Source organism: Eptatretus burgeri, chromosome 1 (assembly GCF_056783735.1).
Source record: "Eptatretus burgeri isolate ZD-2024b chromosome 1, Ebu_testis_v1, whole genome shotgun sequence".
Classification (NCBI taxonomy): Eukaryota; Metazoa; Chordata; class Myxini; order Myxiniformes; family Myxinidae; genus Eptatretus; species Eptatretus burgeri.
Window position 1 is genome coordinate 19,358,805 of NC_140961.1, and position 17,328 is coordinate 19,376,132.

Here is a 17,328-nt window from a genome sequence, read left to right on the forward strand (position 1 = left end):
CTAGAGTATTTACTCTCTAGTTTTGTTGTTAAATTTTTCGTCATAAAGGTGTGATTGGGTATACTATAGATCAAATTAATTATTTGTGCATTTCTATAACCGTGATAACACCACCGCATATTACCTCAACATTACCTTCACAACAACTACACGGCCGAGAACAGGATCTCATCTGAAAAAATAAATATTACCTCAACATTACCTTCACAACAACAACTCTTCCGCCGAGAACAGGATCTCATCTGAAAAAATTAATGTTACCTCAACATTACATTCACAACAACAACTACACCGCCTAGAACAGGATGCCATCCCAAAAAAATAAATATTACCTCAACATTACCTTCACAACAACTACACCGCCGAGAACAGGATCTCATCTGAAAAAATAAATATTACCTCAACATTACCTTCACAACAACAACTCTTCCGCCGAGAACAGGATCTCATCTGAAAAAATTAATGTTACCTCAACATTACATTCACAACAACAACTACACTGCCTAGAACAGGATGCCATCCCAAAAAAACAAATATTACCTCAACATTACCTTCACAACAACTACACCGCCGAGAACAGGATCTCATCTGAAAAAATAAATATTACCTCAACATTACCTTCACAACAACAACTCTTCTGCCGAGAACAGGATCTCATCTGAAAAAATAAATATTACCTCAATATTACCTTCACAACAACAACTCTACCGCCAAGAACAGGATCTCATCTGAAAAAAAAAATCCTCAACATTACCTTCAGAACGACAACTACACCGCCTAGAACAGGATCTCATCTAAAAAAATTAAATATTACCTCAACATTACCTTCACAACAACTACACCGCCTAGAACAGGATCTCGTCTAAAAAAATAAATACTAGAAGCGAGCGTATAAAAAAATAAACACTAGAAGCGAACGTAGAATTCTTCTTACATTCGCTTCTGACTTTACCTATAACTTGTTCACAACTGTATACGCAATTTCCGGTTACTTCGGCCTGGATTCGGGATCAGCGATCAAATAATGTAAATCACGATTAAAAATTATTTTTTGATGATGCGGGAGATATCTTTATTAAAATCAGTGGAGGAAATACACACCATGTCTGATATTTGGGTCTTTCATGTCTCTGATGATGACTTTATCTCCCGGCATGCATTATTCCCCATGACAAAAAACCGGAAGCAAAAAAAAAAACCGGAAGCAAAAAAAACCGGAAGCAAAAGGGTCATAGCCAACGACACGGATTCCAAATTGCCAGGGCATTGTGTTGTTGTTTGTTGTTGTTTCCTGTTGTTTCCTGTTGTTTCCTATTGTTTCCTATTCTCTCACGTGCACGCGTTAAGTATGAAGCTCACTACGTACGCTATAATTTCTGCGTAATATTTTTGACACATCTGTATTTAATAAGTAAGTTTGTAAATTCGTTTTTGAGAACCTTTTCGTCATGACCAAGAGAAGGGATTATTGTACAATTGGCGTCCTTTCCGTTCAGCCGTTTAAAACTGTGATCCGGTCTGAATTGTGAGACTAATGCATTGAACTGCATTTAAGACTGGAAAAGATTGTGAGCCGTGTGAATTTGTCGCCACCAAGCGCCATCTTGGTGTGCCCACTCGTCGTGGTATGCCCTATTTTGAGTGGAAAGTCAAAGTGGATGTGAACACTTTCTCACATAAACATAACGTGACGCGGTGAATCATGCACTGGGCCGAGCAACATGGCGGCGTGTGCGGAGGGAAGGGGAAGTGCGGTGGCGACACAATGCTGCGTGCAACCTGACGAGACATAATCCTTCCAGTTTTATCCACATTGCAGTTCAATGGGCCAATGAGGGAGTGTACATTCTCTTAATGATTTTCAAAAAAGTACAAGGTACATTTATAAGAGCGACAGAAGCTAAAGATATGAATATTTTCAGTCAACGAGAAATTATTGAATCATTGACGTCATAATTATAAATAATAATAATAACAAGATACGTCAACATTGTTGTGGCTCCATATCATCCTCACAGAAGGAAGAACAAAAAAAAAATCCTGCAACAACAACAACAACAACAATAACTCTGAGGCGATCTCGCTTGTCTGAGCGCGGGAGTTTTTACCTCAGTTATTCGTCCTCTCATTATTTAATTATTGTTGTAATTTTTTCTTCCCCCCCCCCCTCAGGCAGTGTTGTGAAATTATGGAAGAATCAACAACCCCACGACGCATACCCACGGTAATAGTGACTTTTCTCTCTTCGATGTAAAGTTTATCGTGTTTACAGGAAGTGAAACCGACATGAAATACATTGATACCGTGCCGATGTTTGTGCGTTCTTTGTTTGAAAACAAAATTCTTCTGTGTGAACGAAACACGTTCGCTGGCCCCTTTTTTAACCTCACTGCGAAGTACACGAGCTGAGAGGAAATTGCTTTGTGTTTTTAACACCTCACAAAAGCGCCGTCTGTGCTCGGTTTGATTGTTCGTAACAATCGTAAGATGTAAACGTTTGACGTTTGGGTTTGTAATTTTATTGTTTTAATCTTGTCGAACGTTCATTCGAGACGGGTCGATTCTTTCTTCAGTGGGAAGCAGCAGCGCGAGGGCTGAGAGAAGCACGGCGGGCGGTATTTTCACTTCTTGTTGCCATGGAAACGGGTTTTTTCCCCAACCTTTTTAGTAGTAGATTTGCTTAAATAATAAAAAAATGATGTCGCTCCCCCACGAGCCACGAGGAGGCCATTCGGCCCATCGTGCCTACACCACATCGACACCAGACCAATTTATTTATAAACAAGGACAAATCTGTCCAAGAGCCGCGTCCTAAAGGCAATAACAACAACTTCCGATATTTCGTCACGTGCCTTGATTGAGCCAATAGCGAGACCCGTCATGGAGGCTCCTGTTCATGACGAGAAAATCGTGTATTTCCGAAATTACAACACCTTAAATGGAATAATCTTTAAATAGTAACGTGAACTTTACGAAACTTTAAAGAAAATGTCTGAATATATTTAAAAGTTCATGCTAGACGCTCTCAAAAGGCACCTTCAATGCGAGGATGTGTACAGGTGTTTAGTATTTAAGGAGATCCGGATCCTGTATATAAAAGAGCCGAGTCCTAAAGGTTTTGTTAGAAGAAGAAGAAGAAGAAGAAGAAGAAGAAGAAGAAGAAGAAGAAGAAGAAGAACTGTTCGCTCCACGAGACGCGGATAAAAAGAAAAATGTTTTTTTGTGGGTAGTTTGCTTGTTTTTTCCTGGGGGGAGTTGGGGAGTGGGCTTGTGTGAGGAACAAACATCAAACACACAACGACCCCCCCCCCCTCACAGACAACACTGCACAGATGCACACAATCACTCATCCATACTCGACAAATGAAAATTCTGGCCAACATCCCTATACCTCTCTCTCTCTATTTCCAATACTTCCCGGTTCCCATTCTAATTCCAATTTCAACTTTTCCACCCGCTCCACTGCCACTACCTTTCCAGGGAGACCATTCCATGCATTAACTACTCTCTGAGTGAAAGTCCCCTGCCTTTATGACCATCTTAACTCTCCTCTACTTTACTCTCAGGTTATGGACCCTGGTCCTATTGTTGTGGGCCGGGGGTTGGTGGCGAGGAACGGCCGCCAGGTGGAGCAGTAGAGCCGTCTCCCACCGAACACCCGGAATTAAAAGGTCGTCACCCCAGATAACTCCAGAGTCGACGGGCCACTTGAAGGACCGTGATCGCCAATTCTCTGATGGAGTGGGGTAGGGTCAATAGCCAAATTTCAATATACCTAAGTACCCACGTCGTCAAATTACCGGGGAAATCACACCCTCGGCCGACTCTGTCCGAACCGACTCGCAGGTACCGACTCGGATCCGGCGTAACCGGGCGGAGTTACCAGAGCCGCGCCGGTCCAAATGACAACTTACAGCACCAGCAGCTTACTGGTTCTCAAGCACGAACCGTGCTGGGTCAATAATAGAAAGGACAACAACGAGCTGGTACATTGAACAATTGGGGGTTTATTTATAATGTGGCAGGGAGCACAAAAAGAGCAGAGTTAAACCGACTATCAGAAATGCAATTTACAATGTGCAAGGAACTTAAACAATTGCTATTTATAGACTGGGCCCACAGACACACACGCACACACCCAAAAGAAATGGTGGCCGCGGCCTTTATTTGACCATTCAGCTCGGGAGGGTAAGAATTTGGTCGGGCACCTTTCCGCCTCATGCGGTCTGGTCGAGACGAGCTGGTTCGGGGGGAGACTCGAACCCACACCTTCGTCGCCGCACCAAGCACCAGGGACCGCGCTCTCCAACCAGCCACGCACCAACGAACCAAGACTAAGGAGAAGACCAGAAACGCCGATAACCCAGGACCAGACGAACCAGCCAGCACCAAGACCCGCGACCCCGAAAATGACCAACGCTCCCCAGCCTGGCGTTCCTTTCTTGTCCAGGGTGAGAAAATCGCCATCTGAGGCGATCTCCACCCTCATTGGCCGGGGTGTCGTGGGAAAGTCGCTCTCTGTGGTAATCTCAGCCCTCATTGGCCGGGGTGTCGTGGGAACGTCGCTCTCTGTCGCAATCTCCACCCTCATTGGCCAGGGTGTCGTGGGAAAGTTGCCCTCTGTGTGTGATTGGACAAGGGGCACGCCCCTGTCTTTCTGGGCGGAGTCCCGATCTGAGGCGATGGAAATCTCCGCCTACGTACGTGGCTGGACACGCGTGTGTAATGGCGCGATGTGCGAAGTGAAGGAGTGATGGTTTCGGTTGGCTGGAGGCTCGATTTGTATTGCAAAAACCCTGACTAAAAAAGTAACGAGCAGTGCACACATGTAATTACAATACTATCTATCAATAGACACAGGTAGGGGACCCTAACTCTAAACACATACTTATCGAGATAACTAAACTTGGGGACTGCTGTCTGTTTGTGTGTAAATGGATTCCAAATCCGTAACACTATCACTGTCTTCTCTGTTGAATAATTCATCTGCACTTATTTTTTCAATACCTTTCATGATCTTAAAATCTCTATCATATCTCTTCATAACCACCTCCTTTCTCGTGTATAAAGCCTTTTCTCCTTCAGCCTCCCGTCATAGCTGAATCTAGCTCTGCCCGGAATCATTCCACCTCCTGCCACCCACAAGATAGTCGAAAACAGAAACACACACACACACACACACACACACACACACACACACACACACACACACACACACACACACACACATACACACACACACACACACACACATATATACACACACACACACACACACACACACACACACACACACACACACACCCTGTCTTCTGCTGTGGAACAGACAGGCTAATAAACGAACAAGCCGGTAGGCGACGAGGGATTCGCTAGGATCGAAGCGCTGGATACTATGCTTTTCATTCTGACCGATCCACCGACGAAGATTCATTGCCAAGACGTATTGGTTCACAGACAATTGTTCCTCTGCCTGGCAAGATTTTTCCTATTGCGTATTTTGCCAACCGGCACTCCTCATAAAAAAAATTCAAACGCGCACATTCCCAGACCATATGGCACCTGTTGGCAAAGTTTCATCGAAATCGGTTCGCTGGTTCGTGCTGTGGAGCCTCGCGTTGCAGACAGACACACACACACACACACACACACACACACACACACACACACACACACACACACACACACACACACACACACACACACACACACACACAGACGGAAAACCGGACAATAAGGGATATCTAGCATATATCGCGAATACAATATACCGTACTTGGTACAATTTAAATACTGACCAAGCTTCAAGCTTTGCTATCGATAACATCCTTTTTAGCATTTAAAACGTTCTTATTTATTTTTCCAAACTTTTATAACGACGATCACATTCTGACTGACCTTGTTGACCTCAACATCACATCAAGATGACTTTTTTTTCATGGCCCCAAATATTTATTCCCACCAGATACTCTTATGGGGTCAACCAGGGAGGGTTTTTGGTCCAACTCTTTCACGAACCAAGCCTGACGTTCGAGCGAGGGTGATTTGGACAGGAACATGTAATTTGGTCATAGTGCCAGAAATAACACGCCCACTTCAATGCCAGAGATAACAAGCCAACACCTACCTACTACTTCAATAAGGTCTTAACGTCCATTGGCTAATGCAAGCAGATAGAACACCCGGCTTAACATCTATCCGAGAGATGGTGCACTTGGTGATGCAACACCCTGCCTGTGAAGCACCAATTCAATAGTTTATAGTTCGTTTGGGCATCAAACCCAGGTTAGACAGCTAAGAGGTAAGTGCACAACCACTGCAGCATCCGGTCCGCCTGACCTCAACATCAACATCAACATCACAAAAAAACTCTAACATGGTTATTGCTTGATATCAACTTCAGATTAAAGTGAATTAAGCTTGCATCTACATTTTAGACAAATTTGGGGTGGAGGTGGGAGAGGGGGAGAAGGGATAACCATGATCCTATCCACCAAACCCCCAGCCCATGAGCGCGTCTTTGCGAGAGAGACTAAAACGATCTCGACGGAGTTTCAACGCCTCACCACACTCTTGTGCCAAGCAGCCCAAGCTTCAGGAGAAGGATGGGTTACCCGATTCCTCACCAGAACTTCAACCTGCATGTTCTTCCGGGATGAGCATGAATCCTGGGTCTCCTGCTTTTACTCCACGAGCCAAATCACCCGGCTTCAGCAGTGATGAGCATCCTTTGGACGTCGTCGGAACACCAATCAGTGGACCTGCTTCTCAAGTTGCTCCATCCAGTCAAAAATCCACTTCCAGCCGAAGTGTTCAAGTGAAATTCAAAGGTAGTGCTTACAAGGCAAGCATTTCGTTAGCTGAACGTTATCGTTTTTAGCAAACCTAGGACGATGTTCCAAGGAGTTTATGGCAATGCACTTTCATCAATCAATCTGCTTGAAAACATTCCAAATTTTTTTTTTAAACCGATGAAAGGATTTTCATGAAACTTGGTAGAAACCATGTATCATGAACATTCTCAAGTTGGTTCAAGCCATTTGCCAAATCGTGTTAATATAAGTGGGTCAGTCAGAAGTCAAAATAAATGTTAAGATCAGAGGATGTGTCCCAAGTTTTGGTTGGCCAGACCCAGGTTGCAAGGCGAGATGCTGGGCCAAAAGGCTATTCTGTTTTGTGTTTCTATTTGTCTAAATTTGCTCATGACGATGTGATCCCAGGTTCAAACCCCATATTTCTCTGCTGATGTCCTATTGGTTTTGAATATCCTTGTCCTTCTACATGTGATTATGTTTACAAGCATGTGTGTCAGCCATATGATAACATTTGTGGCGTTTCCATCACACTGTGAGAGTAAGCATTACACACACATTGGGGGAAGGGGTAGTAAAGAAAAAAAAATGTTGGAATGAGCGGCAAGCTAGAAGATTGATGTAAAAACAAGATAAAAGCAGAATGTATGGTCAAAAATGCTTCAAGTTTGTGTACCTAATATGTAGATGACACTTTACAGAGCATCATGATGTTGAGCTGCTTGCGGCAATCTTTTCCCAATTGTAGCTGAGGGTTTGGGTGTGATGTGCAATGAAGAGATGACGCTTGTTCAGAAAATACAAGCTCGCGAGGAGACCCTTCGCCGGCTGCACATGGTGAAACGGTACCGCACCAAGGTTTGAGTTTTTCGATGCATTTTGTGATTTCGACTTCTATTTTGCAGCATCGTACAAGTAGCATGATTGAGATGTGCTCTTAGAACTCGCGATGCTGAGGTGGGTATCTTGAGTTTGGAATGTTGTAAATTTTTTAGGTCATCTCTACCGAGATGACCTAATAAAGCCGGACGAAATGTCCGTCCGTCCGTACGTCCGTCAACAATTTTTCTTTCCGATCTTGATGAAACTTAGTATGTGGGTAGATGTCGATGAGTGTTGCACAACGATATAACTTTTGTCCGGGTTCAACGTCAGGGACGAGGTCACGAGGTCACGTAAGTTATAAATATCGCCATTTTCAAAACCTATCTAGTCTGCCATTCTACAAGATATTCGGCAACTGTTTATTGATTATGATAGTAAAAAATATCTTGTATCTAACCGGACATATTTTTGAATTTCCTTCCCGTTTGATCGTCACGTGATCTGGAAGATGGCCAAAAACGCCGATGCGATTCGCAAAGAAGGAAGGAAGGAGAAATGAAATATAAATAATATGGAATCGGCAAAGCCTAGAAGCGAACATAGAATTCTTCTTACATTCGCTTCTAACTTTACATAAAACTTGTTCACAACTGGATGCTTGCCAACGATACCGTGGTACGTCTAAGCGCCGCACAGCTGATGATTTTGACGCAATTTCCGGTTACTTCGGCCTGGATTCGGGATCAGCGAACAAATAAAATAATGTAAATCATGATTAAAATATTTTTTTGATGATGTGGGAGATATCTTTATTAAAATTAACTTTTGGGGGAAAAATAATTGAATAAATAAATAAATAAACGATCACTTCTGGTCAAGAATAAAATAAATTAAAAGTTCCGGAAAGAGTTTCAAAATCACTCCCGGTAATGTTAAATACTAAATAAACACTTCCTGTCATGAAAAAAAATCACATTCGGAAGTATAAAATTAACTTTGGGAAAAAAATAATTGAATAAATAAATAAACACTTCCGGTCATGATCTCCCGGCATGCATCAATCCCCATGAAAAAAACCGGAAACAAAAAAAAACAGAAGCAAAAAAAAAACGGAAGCAAAATGGTCATAGCCAATGACACGGATTCACAATTGCCAAGGTATTGTGTTTTTTTTGTTGTTTCCTATTCTCTCATGTGCACGCGTTAATATAAGTAATATTCGCGAGATAGAAATAAAACCCAATCGTGTTTATACACCGCACAGCATTTAACAACAACCGGAAGCAAAAAGTCAGAGCTAACAACACGGATTCGAAATAGCAAGGGCTATTGTGTTGTTGTTGTTGTTATTTCCTATTCTCTCACGTGCACGCGTTAAGTATTAAGCTCACTTCGTTCGCTTTCAGACACATTTTTAGCCTTTTATATTTATACATTTTCCGCCAAAGGTGCAAAAGTTTCAAAACCCGAAATGTAAACGTCGGCATTTATTTTCAAAATATAATTTCGTGCGCGCGCGCCAAAATGCCGAGTCATCTTTAACCAAACTGCGCAGTAGAACTGCGCAGTAGTCTATTCATGGCGTCTGAGCAGTGGCCAGCGTGGTTCAGATTGACTGTGGTTTCTGGGGCGAAGGTGATTGTTAAGAAGTATATCGGCGGTATAAATTCGAGTGACTGTATTGGTGATTTAATCACGCAACATCTTGACAACGAATATTCTGGCCGAACGATTGCATCAATTCAGTGCATCAGCAGGGATAATTCGCAGGCTCCTCTCGATCGTGCCGATATCTAACATAATCACCGGTGGTCATAGGGCTGTAGGCTGTGGGGTGAGGCCACGGATCCCGGATGAGGGGATAAGTGATAAATTATGCTACATGCTTCGGGCTTTCTGATTAATATATCAATGAGTACATTCCATAATTAATGAATTAATAATTAATGAATCTGGCATACAATATGTTTTATCATACCTGACATGTTACTTTGTGCAGTGTCACAAAACTTCTGTGGAATTAATAATTAATGAATTTGCTAGCTCTAACGATTTTTCAAACCTCAATATCTCTATAAATACTTGGCCAATTTTCATTCTGAAAGTTGCATTATAATCAGTGAAGAATAATCTACAGGATTATCATAATCTCCGAGAGCTAAGCCTATTTTTTCGTTTTTTTTCTACAACCGGAAGTGAAATGTCCCCAGAGAGTGTACGGACCGGAAAACCACGTATTGCACTTACTGGTGATTCTGATGTGTTAATCCGGGTACTAAATGAACAATACATATTTATTAATTATGTCATTAGTAGTATTATCCTAGTGTGTCTCTGTGAACTATTTCAATCTAAACGGTTAGTTTGGACTGTTTCGCGGTTACCTAAACTGAACATTGAGAACTTGTGGTATTATAGAGATGACCGTCACCCCCACACGGGAGTAATTTATTATTCAATTCCTTTCCATCTGTCCTGTAATTCCTCGCCTTCCCACCATAAGCCCAACGTCATTGGTCTGATTATTGATGAAATCAACAGGATGAAATCAATTGAGGTATGCTCACCGCCGTGGGAAGTGAGGAGAAACTGACATTTTGGGTTTTGACCCTTTTTTGCTCTGACGAAGGGTCAATGCTCAAAACATCAGGTTATCATGGGTGAAACTCCTTCCTTATTTTAGAGAAATCCGTATTTTTGTGACGACCCATGCGGAGGATTCTGTGTTCGTCATCCGCGATTATAGGGAATTGAGGTGCTATTCTGATATGCTGATTCGTTGCTTAACCCATTTCATCCAAAATGGGTGCAATGTTAACGCATCATAACCACGATTATGTGAGTGACTCCCATGGTTGGTTTATATGAGGTATTTTTGTCGAAGTTATCTGGGTACAAAAGCTTGCAAACCGTTACCGTGACCAGATGTCCGCCAGGCAGGAGAACAGAACGCCTGATATCTTTTGGGCACGGTGAAGTTTGTGACCACATCGATACGAGATCAATAATTCTTGACAAGGAAGTTTGACACAGGAGGCTGCCATTTGGCCCATCACATCTGTGCTGCATCACAACCACTACATTAAATTAATCTGTCAGGCTATCGACTCAGTTTCATTGGGGGTGGGGGGCGGGGGAGGGAGGAGTTGGGATGAGAAAAGTGTGGCAGATACAGGACTAGAATGTTATAAATGCAAATAAAATAAATAATATTTAAAAACTCATTTGTTTATCATGACTTGCAACCTTCCTTGTACACGTCACACGTCACACGCGGCATTGTGCATGTTCACTGACCCCTGCTGGAGGGGGTGGTGAGAATTGTTAATTCCATTCATCTCTTTGTAGAGAACATTACCAATTTTAACCTCCTCTGTGGATTTGCCATTGAATTCGTGCCAAAATGGTTTCTCACGTGATAAATCTGTTTCTCAATGTTTATTATAAGGAGGCACAGGACGACAGAAACGGAGAATCTTGGGACAAAAGATAGACGGATATGAAAACGAGCAGATAATTAAATAAAATACACTCGTGATCCGATGTCTGGAAAACCCACTTATTACAGGTAATATAATCTAATGAAATTGGCCACGAGCGCATAACAGAGGTCTTTTTGGCAGACATTATGGCGTCGGAGTCCAGTATCCGCCAAGTCGAGAAATGCGCAGAAGTGTAGCTGTTGTTTGTGCAAGTTCTGTTGTGACTTTCTGTGCCATTTGTGGGTGCTGTAATCACATTCTTACACTTGAGTTTTCTTTCCACCAAACTAAGAAACTGATTGGCTCCATTATTGATGTTTTAGGTTGCATACCCAAACCTAGGATAGGTAAGCTGAATCTGGATGTATTGTTGAACCTCTTGATGTAACTTGAAGCAAATTATTCTCATGCGTGTATGAAAAGTGTACCATAATAGGTTTTGTGTAAAGCATTAGACATTAAGTACAGCATGTACTGAACGGCTGTATTTTTTCCTTTTTCAGTTTTTACGTGAAAAAAGACGCTTTTGAAACCAAGACGAGTCTCGTGACCTCTGAGGATTACAGACATAAAAGTGTGATAACCATCACAGGTGGTGAATGCTCTGGCTTAAGACCCTGTCACACCTTGACGATTTAGCCAGCATATGCCGACATATGAAAAATTTGTCTAAAACGCTGGCACACGTCGAATACGTTATGGGTAAGTTTGGTATACGTCGTAGTATGCTGGCATACGTCGTAGTATGCTGGCATACGTCGTAGTATGCTGGCATACGTCGTAGTATGCTGGCATACGTCGTATTACGCCGAGCTGTCAACAAATTTTAACATGCTTGAAAATTTTCGACGTATGCCAGCGTATGACTCACATGTTCCACATACGCTGCCCATAAGTTGTACGCACGTTAAGCGATCGTTGACACACGTCGACACACGTGACTTGTAAGTTACTCATAAGTCGAAACACGTCGAGGTAATGTTTAGTGTCAGTGTTCCAGACTCCATGTTTTTTTTTTTTTGTTTTTTTTTTTCTTCGGCATGACGGTGATGTTGACACTTCGATTTATAGTGCGGTTATAATATAATATAATTAATAGGCTGCCGCTCAACGATTTAAATCATAACCACACTAGAAATCGAAGTGTCAACATCACGGTCATGTCGAAGAAAAAAAAAATAAAACCATGGAGTCTGGAATACTGATGGGTTCCTCCTGTGTGAACCCCATTTTTATATACCAATTCCCCTAAACGCTGCCAATACGCTATTATACGATAGCTGTAAGTTAGTAACACGTTCAGTAAGTTCTGTGGTCGTCCGGAAGACGTCAAATACATCTACATACGTCAATGTGCGTTGGAGATACGTTACTCATAGGTTCAAAGCACATTACTCTTAGGTTAGAAATAAGTTTCGGGTACGCTAAACATTACCTCGACGTGTTTCGACGTATGAGTAACTTACAAGTAACGTGTGTCGATCTGTGTCAACGATCGCGTAACGTGCTTACAACTTATGCCAGCGTATGCGGAACGTGTGCGTCATACGCTGGATACGTCGAAATATTTTCAACATGCTGAAAATTTGTCGATGTACTCGGCGTACTACGACGTATGCCAGCATGCTTCAGCGTGCTCTTAACGGATACAAAACTTACCCATAACGTATTCGATGTGTGCCAGCGTATTCGGCAAATTTTTCATACGTCATAAAACGTCAAGGTGTGACAGCGGCTTGACACTTCGATGTCTAGTGCGGTTATGATTTGAATCGTCGAGCCGCAGCCTTTTAATAGGCTATGCCACGTGATCGTCGGCGATACGCTGCCGCGCTATGCATAAGTTAGACTATCGTTGGGCATAGGTTGTGAACGCCGACAACACGCTCAGCATTCGTTGGTATAAGTTATCTATATGTTATCGAAACGTTCTGTGTACGTTACTAATACGTTATGCATACGTCCAACTCGTTATGAATACGTCCAAAACTGGAAAAAAAAACATCAATAGTTCAGCGTACGCCAGCGTTTTACATAAATTTGATACCTTGCCATACGCTGGCTAAAACGTCAAGGTGTGACAGGGCCTTTACACTGGAGTGAGGGTGATTGCGGTAAACTGCTCCGTTACCCTTTACGTGTGACATGTACCCCCCTTTATAAAACACTTATATTGAAAGTCCTGCAAAGGTATGTGGCATTTAGTATTCATTTATTTTATGATGACAAAATGCTGTACCAACGAACTGAAAATAATCTTCCCATCAATGGATGTTCAGGTAAAATAGAAGAAAAAATATTCCTCAAATATTACTTTCATTTGTAGTTTGTTTGTTTTGTTACAATTTTGACATAAATTTTTCACAATTCTCCAGCACAGCATGTACTGAAGGAAGGAATCATTTTGCTCCTTGCTTTCCTTTTTTTTTTTTTACAAAAGTACTGCGGTTTCACCGATGGGTTATTCGAGCTTTCCACGTCGGTTAGCATACCTCAATCAACGTCCTGTTGATTTCATCCATTCCACCTGTCTGCCGAGGCATATATACACTTGCTTTCACCTGCAAGACTATTTGAACTTAATCCTTGGTCGAACAATCACAACGTTTTGTTTTGAGGTTAAAAGTTGAGTTCTTTCTGATCACTTGCATGTGTGGTGATCACTGTTGGTTATGTGTTGCAACTTCACCTCACAAAACTGATCCACTACCCCAGAACAATCTGCTGGAGCTGCAGCAGTTGATACATCGCTGGCGTCAAGCTGCTCAATCATTGCTCTATGACCTCCAGAAGGGAATGATTATTGAAACGAGTCATAAGCCCAGCCTGAGCGAGCTGATGGCAGGAATGGGTATCGATCCTGCCCTCCTCCATTACAATGCAATGGAGGATGCTTTTGATTAGATTTGGCCACAAGTGCCACTGTGACTTTGACATCCTCCAGGGAAGTGGACCCACAGTTGAAAGTTCAAATCACACCTTGACGACTTGTCTGTTGTTGCCCGACGATATTTCTTTAGAATCGACATCTGGGTTTTGGGCATCCCTGCCGTCAGAGATCCACAATGTAGGATGAATATCGTTTCCTCGGTATGCACTTTTGTTTACCATTGACATAATCTTCATACAAATGTATCATGTGGTTGGTCATGTGTCCTCAAATGCAAATTTTGGTCGTTGTATCAAAAAAGGACTTTTGCTCAGGTCTTAACAAGGAACTGACTTGATTTGCTGAGGTGTGTGTGCTTGGTTGTAGTTTGTGAACAGAAAATATTGAGATGCAACGTTTACTTCAAATTTCCATTCCTGTTAACATTTCAGCTGGTTCAAATTTAAAAAAAAAATTTATACATGCCCAATAAAAAAAAAATCCATTTGTTTTTCAAAAGCCACTATTGAGTGACATTCTGCCTATTATCAATCAAGTAATTTAATGTTGTTTATTTAAATTAAAAAAAGGCGATTTTAAATGTTTTAGTCACATTCCTACTTTGTTTGTTGCAGGATTTAAAAACTACTAGTGCGTGCCCGTACGTGTGTGCCCGTACTCAATGGCTGGATGTACTCAAATAAATTTGGATGCTTGTGACATCATATCAAACGAAGAAGAAGAATTGTGACGTCATAGCACTGTGTCCTGTCATTGGTTTGGTAAATAAATGGCCATAACTTGGGAAACACTTGGGAAACAGCTGAAACGGATGAAGAAGAATGATATCAAACCTTGAAAAGGCACATACTCAGGTCCCCAGCGTCAATTGTGATGTCATATCAAATGAAGAAGAAGAATTGTGACGTCATAGCACCGTGTCCTGTCTTTGGTTTGGTAAATAAATGGCCATAACTTGGGAACCACTTGTCCGATTAATATCAAACCTTGAAAAGGCACATCCACAGGGCCCCAGCAATATACCTGGCAAGTTTCAATTGGATCGGACCAGTGGTTGTCGAGAAACAACGGTCACAGACAGACAGACACACAGAGATTGCTGAAATTATAGATAGATTTATGATTCCGGCAAACTGCCGTTAACAGGGTAAAACATCCAAAAGGCTTAAAAAAGAAAAAGAAAAATGTATTCCAGAAAATGGAGACAGGAATGTGGCATTTACTGCTCTCCTGAAAATATAGGGAAGTATATGTGATTGCATTGTATCCGTTTTGTTTTTGTATTAAATATTTCATTGATGTTTATGCAGATAATTTGCAAACCCGTCCAAAGATGGAACTGCTGGATGTCTGGAACTCCATACGACTATGAGATGACATTTATAATATATGGTAAATCACAAGCTTCTAAAAACCACCCTTGCTACATGCCTGGAGAATCGCTCTGATTATTGTTCTTTATACTACTGTAGCTACTGCCATAGAAGTAGGCCTGGGTAAAGCCACTCGTGTTTTCTATGTATACTGGAATGTTTTGGTAGATAAGAGCAGCATCTTCCATCGACTTGTTAGGGAATCTGTGAAAGTTCTTTCTCGCTGCAAAACACACACACACACATGTTGCTGATTTGAGAACAGGAAATATTGGGTAATTTGAGAAATTTTACCCCATTTCCCAACCCCCAATATACAAGAAGAAATCCCATATAAACATTAATTTGCATGATGGAGTGCTTGTATAAAAAAACAAGTCAAAGGACCCTCAGAACTAGACATCTGCGATCACTAAGGGGGTCAGCCTCTCCTGACTGGGGGAGGCTTACTCTTGCCCTGCGATCCAATAATGACCGTATTTTTTTTTCGGACCACCATATGAATGGACGTTCAGCATTTAAGGATATAATGTAAATTAAGAAAATTGGTTCCCATCTTCAATCTATCCATAAAACTGGACATCATGAAAATCGGAGAAGAATTATTCAAGTTATGATCAAAAACATGTTTTTTGATCATAACCCCCATACTTTGTATTCACATTATTGATGCACAATAGCATTCCAAAAATCCCATCCGGTTAAGAGATACAGCTGGGAAATCGATACAGTTTCGAAAATTGAGAGTGCAGAAAGAAAGAAAATAAAAGTAATTTTCTAAGTGGTGGTTTCATACTCCGAGGGGTCGAATAAACTCTGAGGAACCATTAAAAATTGGGGGTACTAATTGTAGAAACAAACCTGACAACAGCAATAAGCCTTCCTCTATGCTATCGGGGAAGGCTGAATGAAACGGTTCGATTTATCTGTCTTGAAAACATAGCAGAAGTGCTGATGTTTCGGGCATATTAGTGAACGATCTTTTTTTAAGAATAGCTACACCATGAAGTATACTTTAGTAAATGTATCCCTCACCCCCATCTCATATAGGTGTATAGGTACATATGTAGTGTTATTCAACATTAATGGCCAAAAAAACGCATCCAAGAAATGTCCATATTATCGGTGCTGATGCCTCCGATCCCACACACCGTGTCTATTTGCCTTTTCTGTCTACAAAGCAAATCAATTCTTACTCTCACCCTCATTCACGAAGAAGTCTGCCATGTAAAAGGAAGCACGCACAGCGCTGGACAAGTGGGAGTATGCTCGGTTTTCTTTCCACTCAAAAGGAGCCTTCTCAGGATGCCACTGTACAGCGTATATGGGGTAGTTATAGGCTGGGGAAGGAAGGAGAAATGGTAGAGTTGCAAAAATGAGTTTGAGGGAGGCGGTAAACTCATTCATTCAAATAAATACTTAATCAACCGTGGTCTAATGATAAGGACATGGGATGAGCCAGCTTAGAGGTTGTGGGTTCAGCTCCAGCTGAAGGCAACATTATTAAGGGCTTTTATTCTAAACTTATGGAAACTGACGTAGTCTTAGGAGAATTCCATGTTCCTGATGAATTTTTGGTAAAAACCGAGGTGGCTTGATAATGACCTTTCGTGAGGGGGTTTATCTGTCTGCCCTGCATAGTCTGGTTTTCAGATGATGACACAATGTGGTCAACTCTTGTGCTCTTGGGTAATTTTCCATTGGCGCTAAAATGCTACTGAAGAAAAGACAGGATTGCTTAAAATCTCATGAACTGTGTGATAAAACATTTTTTTTGTCAAGTGCATTGTCATGTGTATGAGAAGCACATGCAATCTGTATGAGGCCAAATTAAGTCAAGTTCCAACAATCACATGACCATAACGTTTGCTGCTAACCTGACATCTATCTGATTGCAGAACTCACCATGAAAAGACATCCCACACCAACATCGAATGTTTTAATAAAAA

The 17,328-nt window shown here is 41.7% G+C and overlaps 2 protein-coding genes across 3 annotated transcripts in view; one reads left to right on the top strand and one right to left on the bottom strand.

Annotated features, from left to right (window-relative positions):
- Window positions 1–2,061: 2,061 nt before the first annotated feature.
- Window positions 2,062–14,961, top strand: SFR1 (SWI5 dependent homologous recombination repair protein 1). Of its 2 annotated transcripts, none has more exons than XM_085873874.1 (4): window positions 2,062–2,224; window positions 6,503–6,827; window positions 7,558–7,667; window positions 13,832–14,961. In XM_085873874.1, the coding sequence occupies exons 1-4, from the start codon at window positions 2,189–2,191 to the stop codon at window positions 14,018–14,020; spliced, it is 660 nt and encodes a 219-aa protein (XP_085730000.1). In that variant the 5' UTR covers window positions 2,062–2,188; the 3' UTR covers window positions 14,021–14,961. The 2 variants fall into 2 exon arrangements, with proteins under 2 accessions (XP_085730000.1, XP_085730009.1); XM_085873883.1 differs by having other exon boundaries at window positions 6,584–6,827.
- Window positions 14,962–15,102: 141 nt separating this feature from the next.
- The window catches only part of LOC147033964 (gamma-glutamyl hydrolase-like), a 50,283-nt gene continuing 48,057 nt past the window's right edge, over window positions 15,103–17,328 (bottom strand). The window contains 2 exon segments of the mRNA XM_085873862.1: window positions 15,103–15,602; window positions 16,582–16,719. Coding sequence (XP_085729988.1) covers window positions 15,430–15,602; window positions 16,582–16,719 — 311 coding nt within the window. The 3' untranslated portion in view covers window positions 15,103–15,429.

Coding starts and splice junctions, on each gene's coding strand:
- SFR1 (XM_085873874.1), top strand. CDS start 2,189: ATGGAAGAATCAACAACCCCACGACGCATACCCACG. Junction 2,225..6,502: donor CCCCACGACGCATACCCACG/GTAATAGTGACT, acceptor CCAAACCCCCAG/CCCATGAGCGCGTCTTTGCG. Junction 7,668..13,831: donor TGAAACGGTACCGCACCAAG/GTTTGAGTTTTT, acceptor CCACTACCCCAG/AACAATCTGCTGGAGCTGCA.